The sequence below is a fragment of the Ovis canadensis genome, chromosome 1 (genome assembly GCF_042477335.2).
Source record: "Ovis canadensis isolate MfBH-ARS-UI-01 breed Bighorn chromosome 1, ARS-UI_OviCan_v2, whole genome shotgun sequence".
In the NCBI taxonomy this organism is placed as follows: Eukaryota; Metazoa; Chordata; class Mammalia; order Artiodactyla; family Bovidae; genus Ovis; species Ovis canadensis.
Genome location: NC_091245.1, coordinates 234,090,773 through 234,111,207, shown reverse-complemented (window position 1 = coordinate 234,111,207; position 20,435 = coordinate 234,090,773). Strand labels below are relative to the sequence as shown.

The 20,435-nt window shown below is 41.3% G+C and overlaps 1 protein-coding gene and 1 long non-coding RNA gene across 2 annotated transcripts in view; one reads left to right on the top strand and one right to left on the bottom strand.

Annotated features, from left to right (window-relative positions):
- Nucleotides 1-190: 190 nt before the first annotated feature.
- On the bottom strand, nucleotides 191-4,779 carry LOC138424645 (uncharacterized). The gene is made up of 2 exons (XR_011250919.1): nucleotides 4,683-4,779; nucleotides 191-408 (listed from the first exon to the last, which is right to left on the bottom strand). It is a non-coding gene; the product is annotated as an uncharacterized lncRNA (long non-coding RNA).
- TIPARP (TCDD inducible poly(ADP-ribose) polymerase) overlaps nucleotides 4,648-20,435 on the top strand; it is a 29,691-nt gene continuing 13,903 nt past the window's right edge. Inside the window, exons 1-2 of the mRNA XM_069561853.1 lie at nucleotides 4,648-5,191; nucleotides 8,046-8,998. Of these exons, the coding sequence (XP_069417954.1) occupies nucleotides 8,085-8,998 (914 nt within the window). The 5' untranslated portion in view covers nucleotides 4,648-5,191; nucleotides 8,046-8,084. The remainder of the gene's footprint in view (nucleotides 5,192-8,045; nucleotides 8,999-20,435) is intronic.

The window sequence follows — 20,435 nt, the reverse complement described above, 5'->3', positions numbered from 1 at the left end:
TCTGGAATTGGCAGGAAATGCTATAGGAATAGAAATATTGCTTTGTGACTGTTCTTATGTTTCTGACATTCTAGGTCATGCTGCTGTCTAATTGGTAGCGCCTGCAAGCAGGAAGACTTAGTTAGAAGATAACTTGTGGCAGTTTCTGCTTTAGCCAAGAATATGTTTAGCTACATGTAACAGAAAACAGTTTAACCAAATTGGGGGTTTATTTTTCAGATATAACAATGAGTCCAGGGTAGCCACTCTAGGACTACTGTAGCAGCTTTAAGATGCCATGAATGACCCAGCTCCTCATATAATTCTGCTCCAGGGTCCTTAGCTTGTAGATACCATCTTCTTCTTTTCCACATCATGTTCGCCTTCATTTTTGTCATGAGGTTCCAGTTCTGTCTTCATGTTAGTATTCTATCAGGAAGAAAAAAAAAGGAAGTAAAGAATTGGGGTATCTTTATATTAGGAAAAAAAAATCTTTCTTTTAGAAATCATCACTCTACATCTAGAACCATATCTCATGGCCACCTACACATGTACAGGATCTAGGGAATGCATTTTGAGGCTAGGCATATTGCTAGCCCTTCTCAAAAAAAAAAGTATCAGAATATTTCTATTAAAAAAGAGGTAACAAGCAATGTCTTTCCTTTCTTCTCATATAAGGAATACTCAACCCCTCCCTAGGAGAAAAAAGAAATCCCAAGGTTTCTGCAATGAGCTTAGAGTCCAAGATTCAGAAATCCCAATGATGTGGGATACTCTGCAGTAGCAATGTGTATCTTCATGTACTAGCATCAGTTTTTTAAAAAAGTTATTTGCAATGTAATGATATAAGTAATTAAGTAATGGTGAGAGTGGAAGAATTTGCTTAAAGCTCAACATTCAGAAAACTAAGATCATGGCATCCGGTCCCATCACTTCATGGCAAATAGATGGGGAAACAGTGGCTTACTTTATTTTGGGGGGCTACAGAATCAATGCAGATGGTGACTGCAGCCATGAAATTAAAAGATGCTTACTCCTTGGAAGCAAAGTTATGACCAATCTAGACAGCATATTAAAAAGCAGAGACATTACTTTGTCATCAAAGGTCTGTCTAGTCAAGGCTATGGTTTTTCCAGTAGTCATGTATGGATGTGAGAGTTGGACTATAAGGAAAGCTGAGCACCGAAGAATTGACGCTTTTGAACTGTGGTGTTGGAGAAGACTCTTGAGAGTCCCTTGGACTGCAAGGAGATCCAACCAGTCCATTCTAAAGGAGATCAGTCCTGGATGTTCATTGAAAGGACTGATGTTGAAGCTGATACTCTAATATTTTGGCCACCTGATATGAAGAGCTGACTCATTTGAAAAGACCCTGATGCTGGGAAAGATTAATGGCAGGAGGAGAAGGGGATGACAGAGGATGAGATGGTTAGATGGCATCACCGACTCAATGGACATGAGTTTGGGTAAACTCCGGGAGTTGGTGATGGACAGGGAGGCCTGGCGTGCTGCAGTTCATGGGGTCGCAAAGAGTCGGGCACGACTGAGCGACTGAACTGATAAGGAACATAAAGTTTTTAAAACTCCTATTCAGAAAAAGGAAGACAGAAACACAGTGGTCACTGGTCCACAGAGCATCTCAAATCCTGTTGGCTAGAGCAAAGAATCCATGCCAGTTAGTCCTGGTTCTGTTCTTCAAGAAGATCTTATTACTGCATTAAATTCCCGGGATCACATCTGAGGCAGACATTGTGGGGGAAGATACATTTTCGGAGCAGTAAAATTTTAGCAGTACAAGGAGCCTAGACCCAAGATTGGTGAGTCCAGATTTTGGTGCCATTTTCCCCTTTGAGCCAACTGACACTCTGAAAACAGTAGTGGAGAGGTTGAGAGCTAGTTAGAGTTCTCCGTTGCAGCAAAAGGAGTAAGTAGGGAGCGATGGGTAAAAAACAAGCTGGAATTCCAAAGGGCTACACCCTGGGAGTAACTTTTGATTATTAATCTTTGATTGGATTAAGGTGATCTGCTTTTATTCTAAGTGTCTCCCAATATTCCCAGCCTCGCTTTTCCCTTCTACATAGACTCTGAGCTTGGCTGTGTGATTTGCTTTGGCTCATAGTATATTACTAAGCATGATTCAACCAAAGGCTTGTGCATTGAGACTTGTCCCCTTGAAATGTTCCCTCTTGGAAACCCGAGAAGTTTCCATGTTGTGAGGAAGCCCAAGTTAGTCACATGAAGAATTCTTGTAGGAAAAAAAGCCAGGGAAGTCAGCCAAGAACCAGAACAGACACATGACCTTCCCTGAACCAGGCCCCAGCCATCTGAGCCACCCCAACTGAGACTCCAGATATGGTGGAGCAGAGATGAGCCATCTGCCCTATGCCCTGACTGGATTCTTCAGCCAGAGACTCCAGAATCATAGGTAAATAAGAGTTGTTGTTTTAAGTCATAAGTTTTGGGGTCATTTGTTCACAGCAATAAGTAACTGAAACACTACTAAAAGAATAAAGAATGTATATGCATAACAAGTAACCTAATTGTTAAGAGACAATAGAATTTAAAATACTCCAAAAGGCATGAAAGGAAAAAGCATAAAACAGATGAGACAAACAGAAAGCAAACAGTAAACTGGCAGATTTAAACTCAGATACTTGATTCTAGGAAACTCCATGTATGAGCAGGCACAAATCAAGATTTGTCTCAATACAATTAAAAAATTTTTTATTCATTTTTGGCTGCGCTGAATATTTGTTGCTGCACACAGGCTTTGTCGAGTTGCAGTGAACGGGGGCTACTCTTCATTGTGGTGTGCAGGCTTCTCACTACACTGACATTTCTTGTGGAGCACAGGGGCTCTAGCTGTGCTGGCTTCAGTATCTGTGGCTTGCAGTCCCCTGGTTACAGCTCAGGGGCTCGAGAGCCCAGGTTCAGTAGATGTGGCACATAGGCTTAGTTGCCCCCTTGCATGTGAGATCTTTCCACACCAGGGATCTAATCTGTGTCCCCTGTATTCCTGCTGCTGCTAAGTTGCTTCAGTCGTGCCCAACTCTGTGCGACCCCATAGACGGCAGCCCACCAGGCTCCTCTGTCCCTGGGATTCTCCAGGCAAGAACACTGGAGTGGGTTGCCATTTCCTTCTCCATCCCCTGCATTGGCACGCAGATTTTAAATCACTGGACCACCTGGGAAGTCCCTCAGTACAATCTTTAAAGCTTGGAAATTCTTGTCTTTTACTTAGTAGTTTCTGAATTCTGTCCATAACATTCTCACCTTAAAGACCCTGCCTTGATGCATATGAAATAGGCCTGCTGGGGGAGCATATTGTTGTCACTGTGTTGTGTCTGACTCTATGACCCCATGGACTGTAGCCTGCCAGGCTCCTCTGTCCATGGGACTTCCCAGGCAAGAATACTGGAGTGGGTTGCCATTTCCTTCTCCAGGAGATCTTCCTTACCCAGCGACTGAACTCGTGTCTCCTATATTGGCAGGCAGATTCTTTGCCATTGAGCCACCTAGGAAACCCAGATACTACCCTTAATCTCTTCTTTGCTGATGTGTCACTCAGTTTGGTTTATAACAATTTAAGAAAGGCTTGGAACCATAGTATTTATTATTATCCCTTCTTTTTAACAAGCTTGATAAAGTTATATTAATACTGACTTTTTCAGCCCATAATGCCTCCAAGCTATGGAATTAAGTCACTTTAGATTTCAGGTCACAGGAGAGCAACTCTTTGGGAGCTGTGTTCTTTTTCTACCAGCTGATGGGGATACAGTCGTGATTAATTTTCCTTGATTTTGACCCGGGCCTACTTTCTCCATAGTGAAGTGAAAGTCGCTCAGTCGTGTCCAACTCTTTGTGATCGCATGAACTTACAGTCCATGGAATTCTCCAGGCCAGAATACTGGAGTGGGTAGCCTTTCCCTTCTCCAGGTGATCTTCCCAACCCAGGGATTGAACCCAGGTCTTCTGCATTGTAGGCGGATTCTTTACCAGCTGAGCCACAAGGGAAGCCCAACTTTTTCCATATATAGTGATTATATGAATAGTGCTTCTTCCTCCACCGCTGAAAAATATTCAATAGATTGATTCACCATCCAGGATGTTTTACAATCCAGAAAATATAGCAAATTTGGGATACACGGCAAATATTTTAGAGGCGAGTACATGGTGCTACAAAAGCTCCATGAGGACAGGGAAGGTGTCTGGGCTGATCAGAACTGCTGTAGTCTAAACCTCCACTTAGCCCTCAGCATGCAATCCGCACTCGAAAAACTATTTGTTGAATGAAAAGACAAGTCATCATGGTGTCTGTATCCTTTAAAACACACATAAACGTGCCTATACCTCAACACCCCAAAACTAAGTTTCCCTTCTGCATTGCTGCGAATGTTTCCCGTGAAACAGGAATGCCTGCAACCAGGTCTGGCAAGCGCTCGCCCCGGTGCGGTGCGCGCCCGCCCGTCCGGAACGGGGCGGGCGACCCCGTCTGGCCGCAGCAGCCATAGCAGCCGATCACCTCCTCTCGGGGTCGGCGGCTTCAGCGGCAGGAGGCCTCTGGTGAGGAGGCAAATAAACAAAGCCAACCGCACAAAAACGGGTTGTTCTGTTTCACATCCTCCCTCGGGTTTCCTCCGAACAAAGTGACCCTCCATCTGTCCGCAGGCAGGTGGAGCTCGCCCCTCCCACGCGGCGCGCACCTCCCCTCCTCACAGCTGCTCGACCCGAGACGCGTGTAGACGCGGACCCTCCAGGACACAGCAGGCGGCCAAAGGACACGCCTCCTCCAGGGAGCACGCGGCCCCGCACGCACACCTCTCGCGCGCCTCCTCGCGAGTGAGCGCGCACGCGCACGTGGGGCGGGCCGCCTTCCCGGCACCCACTGAGCTCCCAGTCCCCTCACCCCACCCCACCCCGCTGCTGCTCAGGCTCCGCCTCCGCGACAGGGCTGCTGAGAGGAGGCGACCGGAAGCCACTTTAAAGCAGAGCTCGAGGTGACAGGCGAGCGAGCTGGTTCGGGAGTGCAGTCGCGGCTTTCTGCGCCCCCCGCGGCAGAATGGCCCGAGTGCCGCTCGCCGCTTCTCCAGCCTATGACCCCTAGACGCCGGAGCCCACCCTCCGCGCCCACCCTCTGGCGCGAACGCTGCCTGCGAACCGGCGTCGCCCGGCTCAGCTCCTGTGGTCCGTTCTCTCAGACAGCCCGTTTCAGGTAAAGGACTCGGTTCTGAGGCGCCGGTGAGGGACCCTCGCTGGGATGGTGGTCGCGGAAGGGGGTGCCGGCCTTGCTGCCTGCATTCACAGATCTGGGGTGATTGGTGTTTAGACTGCCTTTTTGTACCGAATTCACTTGGATCCAGTCAATATCAGGATGGCATGGATTTACACTTTTAGTCACTTCGGGTCTCTGGCAGGTGTATAAATTGGAGTGAGACACTGGGTTTAGTCGAGGGCGCCGGCGGCTTCCCATTTCCACTGTGTAAGAGAGGCTCGGGGGCGCGTCTATGCGGTCGCCCCTGCCGGGCAGACCCCTGGCGTTCTGAGGCGCACATCGCGGGGGAGAGCACGGCTGCTGAGGGGAGCCTTCCGGCAGACCCGCGTTACGGCTGCAGCCCAGAAGTTTGCAAGCTGTTTTCAGATTAACTTTAAAGTCCTCGCCTTCCTCCCCGCCAGCCGGAGAAACGCCCTCTGCGTTTCCTCCGCTCTGCTCAGGTCGGTCCTCCGAGTCCTCGAGCCTCGCAGGACAGTCTTTTCGGGAAGGTCGGTCGAGGAAAGAAAGAAATTGAGGCTCCGCGAGTGGCTTCTGGAAGGGGGAGGGCAGCCGGGGCGGGGGGTCGCGGGGTGGGTGGGAGGAGGCCGGCCCGGGGGTATAGGAGCAGGAGGGGGTGGGCTACTCGGGAACACCAGGGATCTGGCCGCGAATCGGCTGCGCCGGGCAGAGTTCGTGCAGTCCCGGGCGCCGAGCTGCGCAAACCGCCGCGGCCGGCAGGAGGCGTCCCTCGGACCCCCGGCCGGGATCCGAGCGTCGTTCTACGCCCAGACGGAGTCCTGAGTTGGGAGCGGGGCGGTTTCCCCGACGGTGGTGGGGTGCAGAGTGCCTGAGAACTGGGGCATCACCCGGGGGCATCGTGAGGTGAATGGTGAAGCTGTAGGTCGCTGGCGGAGGGACTAGAGGAAGTGTCCTTCCAATCTTTTTTTTTTTCTGTTATGCAAACTAATTGAGGAACTAGGTTCTAGTGACTTCCTCACTCCAGCCACTCCTCCAGTTCTCTGCCTCTTTCTCGGTTTTATTTCTGAGTTTGACAGAGGGCAAAAATAGGAAAAGTTGTGGCGTCTGTGTGCCCTCGTATAAATGAACTGGGTTTCGTGCCTGTTTAGCCTTGATTGGGTGTGATAGGAGTGGTTATTGTGTGTGTGTGTGTGTGTGTGTGTGTGGAGTGAGTGAGTGCGTGCGTGGGGGAAGGCACAGGCCAGTTTGGTGTGGAGAGGGAATACCACAATCTGTGCCAATTGTGCCTTAAGGCAAGAGCACCAAATGATGAATAATAACGCCTGGCTTGGCTGCTTTCCAGTTGATTTATGTCTTATGTCAAGTCCCTCCTTCGTGAAGCTTTCCCTAACAATGCCAGCTCACACTGAACTCTCTTTTTTCTACCTTTTTTTTTGTACTTGCCCTGTACATTAACGCCTTGTTATATACTGTTTTTAATTTTTCTGAGTTTATTATGCACTTTTTACAAATGTAGACTTATAAGTCCCTCCAATTAAATATTTTATTCTTTTTTTCTGGGAACTCAATTTTTTTCATTTTGTTGTTTTTCTTGACCCATAAAGGCTCACGGAACTTGCCATTTAATTGGTGCTTTTTCTTCAATAATTCAGCTAGAAAATATTATGGAGCGCCCACTGTGTGCATTGTGCTAGGCACTGTACCCTGGATGCTTACTTGGTGAAGTCATGAGCCCTTGCATCAAAGATTTCTTTCAGCCTATTGGATAAGGGAGAAGAGGATTAATTGCTCATCACCACCCCTTTTCCACCTGGCATAATGCTCAGTAAATATTTTCAGAATTAGTTAATGAATGCTAGATTGTGGAGGAGACACCATTCATCATTTTACAAAGTTTTCCTTGGTTTTTAAGCTCTAGTTTTTTTCAATAGGTCTGATTCTACAAAGAAAGCACTTTTTAAGTCCCTGAGTAGTTCATTAGGAATCTGAAATTTGGTGTATTTTGTTTTCTTGTGTTATTTTTCTGTGCCTTTTTTTTTTTTTTTAATTCACATATGTAGTTTTTCTGAAGACAGGGAGGCCCCTTTCTGTATTAGGAAGTTGCTTTTGGTTTCTAAAACAGTGTGCAGTGGTTGTTGCTGATATAGCTTCTGTTGCTAAATAAACCCTGGTATTCTTCCACTAGTAGTGGTAATGTTTTGGGGATTGCAAAAGTAGACCCTTAACATTCTTAGGGAATATATTGGAACTTCCTGCATCTAGACATGCTTCAACAGGTTCCTGGTTTTCTCCCATATAATATTTCAGTTGAGAGCCTGCTTCCTCTGTATAGCCTCATACCGCAAATTCACTCACAGTTAATTTGCAGTTTTTCCTGCATTTGACAGGTTTTTTTTCTTTACAGTTTTTGTCACCTCATGAGACAGATACATAAATAGCTGTGAAGAGAACCACAAAGCAATAGAGATGTGGTTTCCCCACTGTCATAGATGCACATATTTCTACCCCTCTCTCCACTCCATCCTAGACTTAAACTGTAAAAATTCATATCCCAGCAGAATTACAAATCATTATCTGTTAAGTCCACAAATAAACGGAGCCTAGTGGAAGATGCTGTCTCTCTCTCTTTCATCTTTACCTGTTTGTGGGCTTTTGAATAACCTTGGCTCCTTTGGAGCCTTGATTCTCAACAAAATTAAAAAGTGACATATAAAGATGAAATATAGTTTAGGAGGAAGGATTTCAGGAACTTAGAGACTAAAACAAAACATATTGATGAATGAAAAGGATTCCGTTGTTGTCAGCTTGTAAATGATCTTCTTTCCTTTCCTGGTAGGATTTTTAGACTGAGGAGCAATTGGAGCTAATCTGCATCATGGAAGTGGAAACCACTGAACCTGAGCCAGACTGTGTAGTGCAGCCTCCTTCTCCTGATGAATTTTCATGCCCAGTGAGACTCTCTGAGAAGATCACTCCGTTGAAGACTTGTTTTAAGAAAAAAGATCAGAAGAGGTTGGGAACCGGAACCTTGAGGTCTTTGAGGCCAATATTAAACACTTTGTTAGAATCTGGCTCACTTGATGGGGTTTTTAGATCTAGAAACCAGAGTGCAGAAGAGAGCAGCTTACATGAACCTATGGTGAAGAAACCCTTGGAAATCAATACATCGTGTCCACCTACTGAAAACAGTATGTCTGTCCTGATTCCTGATGGGACAAATGTTGGGGCCCAGATGCCAGAAGCCCATCCTCCCACTGATGCTCCAGAGCAGGTGGTTCCAATCCAGGATCATAGCTTTCCACCAGAAACCATCAGTGGGACAGTGGCAGATTCTACAGCAGGGCACTTCCAGACTGACCTTTTGCACCCAGTTTCAAGTGATGTTCCTGCTAGTCCCGACTGCATAGACAAAGTCATGGATTATGTTCCAGGGGTTTTCCAAGATAACAGTTTTACAATCCAGTACATTTTGGACACCAGTGACAAGTTGAGTACCGAGCTCTTTCAGGACAAAAGTGAGGAGGCCTCCCTTGACCTTGTGTTTGAGCTGGTGAACCAGCTACAGTACCACACTCACCAAGAGAATGGAATTGAAATTTGCATGGACTTTTTGCAAGGCATTTGTATTTATGGCAGGGATTGTTTGAAGCACCACACGATCTTGCCATATCACTGGCAGATCAAGAGGACAACTACGCAAAAGTGGCAGAGTGTATCCAATGACTCCCAGGAACACTTGGAAAGATTTTACTGTAACCCAGAAAATGATAGAATGAGAATGAAGTATGGGTATGTATTCATAACTACTCTAAAGCTCTTGTGAAGTCCTAGAGAGAAGGTAAAAAGGCTAAAGGCTTAGTAGGGTGGTTTCTTTCAGTAGTAACCTAACAGGTTTTATCCTCTTTTTCTACTTTTGTTCTTTTGGCTGTGTGCTATCCTGATTTTTCATGGCAGTTGAATGCAGGCTATTTATCTAACCAGACAATGAAGGTTTTATGATTTGAACAATTCAGATGTCACTCTGCGCAATATGTGTGTGACTGAGAAGTTGCATATACATTGAATATTGTGAATCAAATACTGTTTTAATCACACAGGAGAGCTTGCTTTTGAAAGAAAATCTATGGTGAATCTTTTAAATTATGAATGCTTAATTTATCTAATTTTAAAGTTTTGCATACTGAGAAGTTGCTGTATTTTTAAAAGAAAGTAGTGGTAGTTGGAGATTTTCATGACCCTCTTTTCATTTTGAATAGTTCAGAAAATTTTTCTGTGAATGACTCTGAGACCCTCCCAAACTTCTGAATTGTGCCCAAACATGTTAAGTTTCTTTTTTAGTTTCCTTGAAGCTTTTTACCATTAATTTTATTATTCTATTTATCTTACAGATAAATTGTTCCACAACTCAGTATTTTTTTAAACCTGAAAGAGTCTTTTAACAGTGAGTGAAGGAAAATCTATGCTAATGGACATATTTTTTTGTTATTTACATAAAAGCAGTTATCCTCATGTTTTTGTGGGCAAGACCTATATTGGGTTGACCAGGAAGTTCATTTGGAAAAAAGATTGTATAGAAAAACCCGAATGACCTTTCTGGCCAACTCAATAAATAAATTGGTTCTTTTAGTATGTATATCCAAGCATTATTCACTGATAGGGGAACTGAAATTTCCACATCTGCGTTCTTTAATGAACTTGAAAATAGAGAAACAATAGTTGCTACATATAAAGTTGCTAGTGCAAAAACGGTTGTATAATAAGCACTGATCTTTGTATTCTTCAGTTGTTTCTCCTGTAGTATAAAGGGACTTACAACAGGCTGACTATCCTAACTCAAAAGTTCAGTTTTGAGTCAGTTTTATTCACTGATAAATTATATGACCCAAGTGTCTGGAGAGTCTGAAGGCAAATGGTGGTAGTGAACCATTTCCATGTTGTCCAGTTCTATTAGTTTTGATGTTAACCTTCTGTGTTCTAACAGTGCCAGAGCATTGTTGGCATCACAGTAACCTGGCCTTTGTTTAACTTCTCTTGCTCCCATTTAGTATTAGGTAAGTGGTTTTCTTTGAATATTTCAGTACACAGACCCGTCTGTTTTTTTAGCAATTTAATTACACGAGAGTGGAATTTTGCATCTTGTGTTTCAAAAGCTACCTGTGGAGCAAGATGAGAAGCAATATAAAGCCCAAGTTTAGAGGCATTGTTATATAGAAGACCTCTTGGGATAAAAGTAAAGCTTATATCAAGAATACAGTTTTCCTGATCATAAATGTATTCTCTTGATAATATAATGCACTCAAGATCCCGTCCTGCTTGGGTAGCAGAATTCTTAGATCCTGTAACTACTTTTGACTTATTTTTTTAAGCCAGGATTGAAAGAGAGAAAAATGTTTTCCATTTTGCCTTAAAATTCTTTTTAATAAGGTATTGTCCAAAGTCTCTGTTGCCTATGAGCTAGCAGTTCTAATTGGTATGTCAAGGGTAATTAATTTTATATACTCTCAAAGCCACTCTAATCCTTCCATCTCCATTGCAAAACTCTACATAACAGTGGCCTCCCACTTCACTCTTATGAAGCAGATTTCCAGTCTGCTGAGTACTTGAGCATCTTGGTACATTAAGTTTCTGTCTGTTTGAATTGGTTGGGAAGAAACTAGCAGGATTATTGTCCAACACATTATGTTCTCTTACCATGAGCAAGACAAGACAGGTATTTTGATCCCAGAAAATCCAGGAATTCTTAGGACAGCAGTGTATTGAGTATTTTATCCTTTGGTAGACTTTCTTTACTGAAAAATAGACATAGAGGAAAGCCCATATGCATTCATTGTTGGATCAGTTATAAAGTGGTTACAGTGAGTGCTTGATTTCCAACCCAGTTTAAAGGAAGTAAGTGTTTATTTGACACTTAAGAGGAAAAGTTTGAGAGAATTATCATTATAGTTACTATTGCTGGCACTGTATTGTTAACTGGTGGTTAAGTGGTCCTGCCCTGACAAAAATAGCCAAAAATATTGTTAATTATTAGTAAAGTGAAGTTCGCTGTGGACTACAGTAAGAAATGTTGTAAGATTGTAGATAGCTTAGTGTCAAAAATGGGTTTTTGGGAAGTTGACCTGTGGTCACTGCAACCTGGTTTTCCTTGTATTCCAAAGCGATGTTGTGTTTCCTGGCAACAAGATGCAGATAACGGCATGTTGAGCCTTGCTGAGAGATTCACAAACAAGCTGGAGCAGCCCAGGTTCACATGGTTACCACATTATTTGGCTAAAGCTATTAATCTCTGTGGTCAGGCCTGTAAAGCTGGTCTATCTGTGCAGATTGCACATAACCAGGAAGTGTGTGTTCAGCTGTGTATATGCCCAAGTCGAACCTGGCAGTCTTTGGATTCAGGAATAATGAATGGCAGTTGTTTATCCCACTTGTTTTCAGCAGTTTATATGACTTGGTAAATCATTCTTACATACTATACCCATAATAGTTCATTGTGTGGAACTTGGGGAAAGTTCATAGTTCTGCGTCTCTAGCAAAGATAAGAGTTCATAGTTTCAAACTGTGTAGATGAAATTCTTTGGTTTTTGCAAATGGATTTAACATCTGACTTAACTCAAATGAGATGTGCAGTGTTCATCTTATTCTTAAGAGTGAATGGAAGGAAAGTTGAGCTAGATAAGTTCACATCCTAACTATTAGTTAGGATGCTTAGCTACTAAAAACACATATGAAAATGGGATTTCAATAATAAAAGTGCTTATTTGGTACATTATAATGAAATTATTTTAACTGTTCTTTTCCAATTTTGCCTTCGCTCCAAATTATATTATTCCACTTTGCTTTCTCACTGCTTTTGTACATCTGCAACATGAACTGAAAACTAGTTGTATGTATGAACTCCCCATATTTAGTTGCCTAGGCTTCTTTTGCACACAGGATGAGCTTTGGAGAATTTCCAAATCCAAATACACAGTTAAGAAAACAACATCGAAAACATGTTGTGTTTTCCATTAAGAAAACAGTCTTTGACCAGTTTAGGCATTCATCCTTAGTAGAAAATGATAACTAAATGGCAGGACTAAGCGGTTTTAAAAGGGTCTTACGAACTGTGCAGAATACCGTTGTGGAGGATGTGCAAATCTCCCTTTAGCAACTGAGATCGCCATTAGTTTTCACATTACATTCATTTTAAAGTGTGCCAGAATAGTCTCCTAGTTATTATCACCCATAAAGAAGAGGCACTGTGCTGACCTTATTTTGGAGGTAACCTATAGTTGAAAATATGACCAGTGATTATTTGTAACTCTGAATTTCCTGAAAAAGGGAAGGATGAAGAAGAAAGTTGCAAACACTGACTCCATGGTTAATTTTTGTCAGAAGATAGTGTTCTTTTCTCCTCTTTAGAATTAAAACATTGATAAAAGAAGTTTGGGGGCTTAAGCCTAGAGTGTTGTCATAGCTGTAGTTCATTAGTTTTGAGTGATTTTGATTGCCATTGCTCTTAGAAGTTTGTTTCTGTTTTTTAAAAAACTGTCCAAGGGACAGTACCATTAGAAGACGTCACAGGAACTGTGTAAAAGAAGAATTGCTTATTAGTGATAATGAAGAGCACATGCTGTTCTTTCCTATATGACTTGCAGAGTGGATTATCTAAAGTAGACCAAGCTCCTGACTGAACTCTACTGGAATAGTTAAATTAGCCAAGTTAGCTCTGGCCTGCACAGCTGTGATGATGTATGAACTAACTCATTATGTGTTATTGATAACACAGAGAGAGGAGAACAGCTGAAACTTACTATGCCTTGTGACTTTTTGGTATTTCTTGAATATACACAGCTGGATGAGTTTGAATTTATTTAAAAAATGCCTGCCGAAGAGAAAGAGAGAGCTCCATAAGCAAGAACTGTGTTTGAAGTGACTTTCAAAATGTGTGCCTTGTGCTTCAGGAGAAAGCAATCCAGTGAATTATTTTCTGTACCTCTTTATGATGCTATTTACATATGAAATAAAGCTAATTGGCTTCTGTCTATACTAATCCAGGGAAGTTACTGGGTCTGTGTAGCGCCTTCATGAGAATCAATAGCAATCATTCATTTATTCCCTTTCTGGTTTTGTCAGTAAGCAGATTAGACTTTTTGAAGCAGCTGTCACCTGGCTTCAGGTTGGGGTCAGTCTGTTCCTGATATATTCATGGTCATGAAAATGAATCTTGTAGAGAGCAAAGATGTTTAACTTTTAAATCAGACAGTTGGAGGAAATAACTTACAAGGTTATCTGATAGTTCCTAAAAATAATTGCATGATACATTATACATTTTCTTGTTGACTCTAAAGCTTTTACTTTTTATTATGAATAGAAAAAATAATAATTCCATTCAACATTTAAAACTTCATTCTGCATATATGAACGTGCAGAAAATGCAACTTTTGATTACTCTGTTCCTGTAAAACTATTCCCTGTTGTTAGACTAGAATTTCTAGATTCTAGCTTTACATTCTACTATAAAGCAAAGGTAAAATCATAAATTTCTTCTGGGTGCATCTTTGATCTTAGTGACTCTTAGTTTCATATTGGGTTTGGGGACTATTTCTAAAGGGTGTGAAGCAGTAGGTAACCCTTACAAACCTGCCTACTTAGGGAATTTGAATAAAATGCAGCCATTTAAGATTGTGACTGTCTGCCTGTGGCCTCTTGTATCTTATCCCCTGATTTGAGACCACCAGATTCTGCATACTTTGTCAAAAAAATAATTTTTTTTCACATTTAAAATTAGGACCTGAGATCCTCTTAACCTAGGTCAGTACCCTTTGATCATTACCAGTATCCTGTTAGTTGCAGTTGGCTTCTTGTGAAAGGAAAGCTTATTTTTGAGTTACAAGATGATTCTTGGTTATTCTGGAAAAATTTTTTGTAAGGCTGGTTCAGATTGGACATTGGTAAGTTTTACAAGAAACTCTCTTTGTAAAAGCAGTAGAGTTTCTCTTTTAAATAAATCTGAGAATATTAAGCTAAAAGGAAGTGAATATGAATGATGTTTTAATCTTTGGGAGATAGCAGAGTGCTGAGGGTTGAGCCATTTTGTGTTTTCACTCTGGGCTTGAAATCCGTAGGTAACAGCTTAAGATCCTGAGGTGAACTGCACTTTGCATCACCATCAGCAGAAACTGTACAGAAGAATAAAATATTTCTAATTAAAGTTCACCATTTCTAGGAGCAAACAAGTCATGTTTTTAGACATGAAGGGACTCCCTTAGCAGAACAAAATGTTACTTTTATATTTATAGATTATTTATGGCAGTGCTTTCTAGGGACCAGGGATCATACTGCACAGACTCGCCTCTATTTAAAATCCCTGTAAGTGTTAAACATAATCCAGCCCAATCCCCAACACATTAGCTGAAAGCCTCAAATTTCTAATGTAGATTAATTCCTTGTTAATAGGAGGATTTGAAATTATAAGGGATAGTTTCTGAGATACATTTTGAGATCTTCAAAAATGAAGGATTTTATGTAAAAATAAATTCCACTTACTGAGCTTGGTAGTTTGATTTATATTTGATTTGTGCAAAAAATAGTAGTGTTGTGCTAAATAAATGTGACTAATTCTGTGAGCAGGAGCTCATTTTAGAAAGTTGATTATATTAGTAAACTTCTGATTATGAAAACTCCAGGTTTCCTTGCTGACCTAGCCAATTGGTGTTGCTAAGACAAGCACAGAAGGGAGTTAACTAAGCACTTCTGTTTGCTGTGACCACACAACAAAATATGTCTGTCTCCTCGATCTTTCTCTGCTCGGTGCTGTTTACTTACTGGTAACACCCACTTGGCCAGTAAAGAACCTTTGCATGGTCATCACAATGAAAGGATAAGCGTGTTACGAGAGTGAGAATGCTAGAGCAACTGTTCTGCTTCATGTTCTACAGAAACCAGTGATTTGTGAATGTGTGTACCGCAAAATGTGTAAGGAGTGCGTTAAAATCCCTCGTGACTAAGTTGCTGAGAAAGAGTTTGGGAAATTTGTATTCTGTATGCAAATAGATATCATTTGTTTTGGTGCTGTTGCCTCTGAGCATAAGGAAGGATTTGTGAATAGTCTTATGTTGAAACCTAGCACTTCTCACAATGATTGGAAAATAGTTTAGGCCACATTTACAGGAATTTCTCTTCATTAATTTTTTCCCCTTTTTGGATTAAGAACTTCTTAAACTGCTGCCTTCTCATTTGACATATAGCCATAAAGTTTGTGTGATTTTCTTTGCTCTATGTTTTTACCAGCACTGAATAGTCAGTGAAGAATGGCAGGGTTAGGGTCCAAGAGTGAACTTTGCTTGCAGTGAACTTTCAGAATCTTGCCTGCACCTTGTGTTCTTCACAGTTCCTGCAGCTGATCTGGGCGTAGGGAGGGCAAATGGCACAAACTACACTAAATAATTTCCTGCTGCGGTTGGTCTTTGGTTTCTGACTGTCACCTGGCTTCGCTCTTTCATTTCCAGGCATTGCAAGAATAAAAATAAGCACAGGAGAAATACTAGGTTTGCCTTCCAAGGTAATAAAAGACAGACATCTTTGAATGGAGGGCAGAGAATGTAAAACAGAAGAACTTTGCTTTCTGATGTAACGATCGTCCAAATGCTGCCACTCATCAGTAAATAATGCCACTTATGTAAAGTGTTCCACAATTAATTTGTTACTAAAAAATAATTTTTAATTTGGTCATTTATCAATTAGTTTGTACTAAATGGGAAAGGCAAAATTTTATTTTTTATTGGAGTTTAAATGTTTTACAGTATTGTGTTAATTTCTGCTACACAACAAAGTGAATCAGCTACATGCAAAATTTTAAATAAAAACCTTTCTCTAAAGGAGTCATTTATCAATTTAAAAGTCAACTCAGAAATAAGCTAGTAGATTGTACCTAGTCTGGGGGCTACTAGGAGATAAATTTTATGATTATTTATAATTAGTATTTCATTTATGAGTAAACAAGTTCTAAATTGATGTTATTTGAAAATAATTATTTTTAAGCAGTTTGCATACAATTGATTTTATAATTATGTGGAAAAGTTTTATAAGTAAATAATTCAGCCTACTTTAAGTATTGTCAGATTTCATAACCACAGAACTTAATCAGTTGAGTACATGGCAGACATTTTTTATTTTCTACTTTGAGATTAGAAACCTCTTGTTTTAAAAATACTTCACTTGACAAGGGGATATTTACTAATCTTCATTAAAAGTGATAACTACATAATGTAAGGTAGTCTAAGACATGATACATTTCTTTTTAATCTGCTATATGTTTCCTATCCCAGCTGTTCTTATAGAAATTGTTTCACTTCCTCTTCAGGCCGTGATTGAGATGTCTCATTTAAGTTACCTTCTGAGAGTCTCAGGACATGTGACTGAACTGGGATAAAAGTTAAGGCTGTATGACATTTTTGATGTCTTCAGGGTGTGAAATTTAGGCCCATGCCTCCATAAATAGATAGCTGCAAGATCTTCTGATCTCAGAATATAATTTTTATTTATGAAAGATTTTAGGCTTATCCACATATTATTAAAAAGTTCTCTTGAATTATTTGGCTTTGAACTGATAGTTTTGTAATTTAAGAAAAAGCCCAACATAACAGTATTTTAGTAGGTTCTTTTCTTCAGGTAGCTATTGTAATTTGCTTTCAGGGGTTGCCTGAGGTAGAGAGGGCTTATGATTTGTTAGGGGTATGGCACCCCACTCCAGTACTCTTGCCTGGAAAACCCCATGGATGGAGGAGCCTGGTAGGCTGCAGTCCTTGGGGTCGCTAAGAGTCTGACACGACTGAGCGACTTCACTTTCACTTTTCACTTTCATGCACTGGAGAAGGAAATGGCAACCCACTCCAGTGTCCTTGCCTGGAGAATCCCAGGGACAAGGGAGCCTGGTGGGCTGCCGTCTATGGGGCCGCACAGAGTCGGACACGACGGAAGCAACTTAGCAGCAGTAGGAAACACTTAGGTGTACTCAGGTCTGGGCCACGTCCTGGTACAGAGTTCTTTGAGAATAAACTGTTATGTGTCTGTTTAGTTCCCCACATGCTTTTGGATAATATAGAATTATAAAAACTTAAAAAACAAGGTATCCTTTCATATAGACAGCCTACCTGCCTGCCTTTTTCCTCCTGTTTCTTATCCTCTCATTTTTATTTCACTGTGTTCACTTCTAGAATCACTTTAACACCACAGATTAGGTGTCTGACAATTTGTAAATCAAGCATGTGGTTTAGCACGCAGATTATCCACTGTGTGGATAAATCCCCTCATTAACTTACTGCCGTCTCACTCACCTGTTTCCAAGATGTCCTAGGAGGGACCAAGAGAGCCGCACACACAGCCAGAAGTTTGCTTTAAGAAAGTTGATCCCCAGACACTCGAAGCCCTGTTGAATCTTAAAGTGGGAAATATTTTTACCTATCCCCAAATCTTTTGAGGTAAATATATTATCCCGGTTTAATGTTAATTGTTTTACAGGGTGCTCTAAGTCTCAGCAATCCTGCCTTGAATAAGTCAGGGTCTCCTTAGAGGTGGGCAGATTTAATTGCAAGTCAACATTTGATTTTTAGCTTGCTTGTAACTACTGAGGGTCATACGCAAAGTAACGTTAAAGTAAAAACAAAACAAAACTCTGAGTTCTGATTTGTAGGTACATCTGTATTTATAACTACTTCTGGATACCAAGGGGGAAAACCCAGTTGTTACCAGGACCCAAAGTCATACTGTAGAAGTTAAGTAGAGAAATTTAACCTCGTAAACAGTGAAAGATGTTGCTTTGTATGTAGGCAACATATAAAGATAGATAATTTTTATTGCCTCCCCAAATAACTTCCTGCTATGTATTCAAGTCAGTGTTAGCAAAAATCTTAATTAGTGACAATAAATGACAGTTATTATGCTTCTAAAGCAGAAAGAGTACATAGTCCTCTGAAGTTTAATAACTACACTGCTTTCACAGCGTATTTTGGTATTATATATTGCCATGGCTTTGATTCTCATCACCTTGTAACATATTTGAAGGAATCTATAAGCTGCCAGATATTCCAGCACTGCTAAATGAGTTCCTGGAAACATCAAAGCCAGGTATCAAAAGCCAGCTATATTTCGTGTGCCTGTGGAATTTCTTTAGCAGCAGCAAACATACTCCATCTGTCATGCTTGTCTCAAGTCTGTAGCAGAAGAGCCTAAATAACTCTCGATACTGCATTTGATCTTTATCCTTCTCTCATTGTGACCTTCAGCTGGGGGTGACATTTTCCCTTTATATCATAGTAATAAATAATTGTGTCTGATTAATCCAGCTGGTTAGGGTGGGTGTTGATTAGTTTGAGGTCACAGGTTTATCCTTATAGAAACCAGTTAACTTTTATAGGCAGGAAGCCAAGGTTCCGAAGTCTAACTTATCTAGTTAAAACGGTACAGAGTAAGGTCCAGAAAACTCACTTAACTGACATTTGCTAAAGTCTGAGTTCTATATCTTATTTGCATCATCTTCCCACTTAAATGTGTTCAATCTTCTGTGATTCTAGTCTCATGTAATGGTACCATTAATCCAGTTACCAGGTCAGAAACATGGAACACATCCTGGACTCCTTCCACGCCATTCAGCCCCTCCATGCAGTTAGTCTAACTCTTCAGTTCAGTTTAGTTGCTCAGTCACGTCCAACTCTTTGCGACCCCATGAATTGCAGCATGCCAGCCCTCGGTGTCCATCACCAACTCTCGGAGTTCACTCAGACTCACGTCCATCAAGTCAGTGATGCCATCCAGCCATCTCATCCTCTGTCGTCCCCTTCTCCTCCTGCCCCCAATCCCCTCCCAGCATCAGAGTCTTTTCCAGTGAGTCAACTCTTCACATGAGGTGGCCAAAGTACTGGAGTTTCAGCTTTAGCATCATTCCTTCCAAAGAACACTCAGGACTGATCTCCTTCCAGAATGGACTGGTTGGATCTCCTAGCAGTCCAAGGGACTCTCAAGAGTCTTCTCCAACACCACAGTTCAAAAGCATCAATTCTTTGTCACTCAGCTTTCTTCATAGTCCAACTCTCACACCCATACATGACTACTGGAAAAACCATAGCCTTGACTAGATGGACCTTTGCTGGCAAAGTAATGTCTCTGCTTTTGAATATGTTATCTAGGTTGGTCATAACTTTCCTTCCAAGGAGTAAGCGTCTATTAATTTCATGGCTGCAGTCACCATCTGCAGTGATTTTGGAGCCCCCCAAAATAAAGTCTGACACTGTTTCCCCATCTATTTGCCATGAAGTGATGGGACCAGATGCCATGATCTTAGTTTTCTGAATGTTGAGCTTTAAGCCAACTTTTTCACTCTCCTCTTTCACTTTTATTAAGAGGCTTTTTAGTTCTTCTTCACTTTCTGCCATAAGGGTGATGTCATCTGCATATCTGAGGTTATTGATATTTCTCCCAGCAATCTTGATTCCAGCTTGTGTTTCTTCCAGCCCAGTGTTTCTCATGATGTACTCTGCATATAAGTTAAATAAGCGGGGTGACAATATACAGCCTTGACATACTCTTTTTCCTATTTGGAACCAGTCTGTTGTTCCATGTCCAGTTCTAACTGTTGCTATCTGACCTGCATATAGGTTTCTCAAGAGGCCAGTCAGGTGGTCTGGTATTCCTATCTCTTTCAGAATTTTCCACAGTTTATTATGATCCACACAGTCAAAGGCATAGTCAATAAAGCAGAAATAGATGTTTTTTTCTGGAACTCTCTTGCTTTTTCCATGATCCAGCGGATTTTGGCAATTTGATCTCTGGTTCCTCTGTGTTTTCTGAAACCAGTTTGAACATCTGGAAGTTCACAGTTCACGTATTACTGAAGCCTGGCTTGGAGAATTTTGAGCATTACTTTACTAGCGTGTGAGATGAGTGCAATTGTGTGGTAGTTTGAGCATTCTTTGGCATTGCCTTTCTTTGGGATTGGAATGAAAACTGACTTTTTCCAGTCCTGTGGCCACTGCTGAGTTTTCCATATTTGCTGGCATATTGAGTGCAGCACTTTAACCACAGCATCTTTCAGAATTTGAAATAGCTCAACTGGAACAGTCTAACTCTTAAATACTCTCAAATCATCCCCATTGTTGCCTCCTCAGTTCTCTGCCGTAATTTGTCTCATTTGCAGTTCTAGTAGCTATAAATGGCTAAGCATAATATAAAAATATTTATAATAAACATGCTA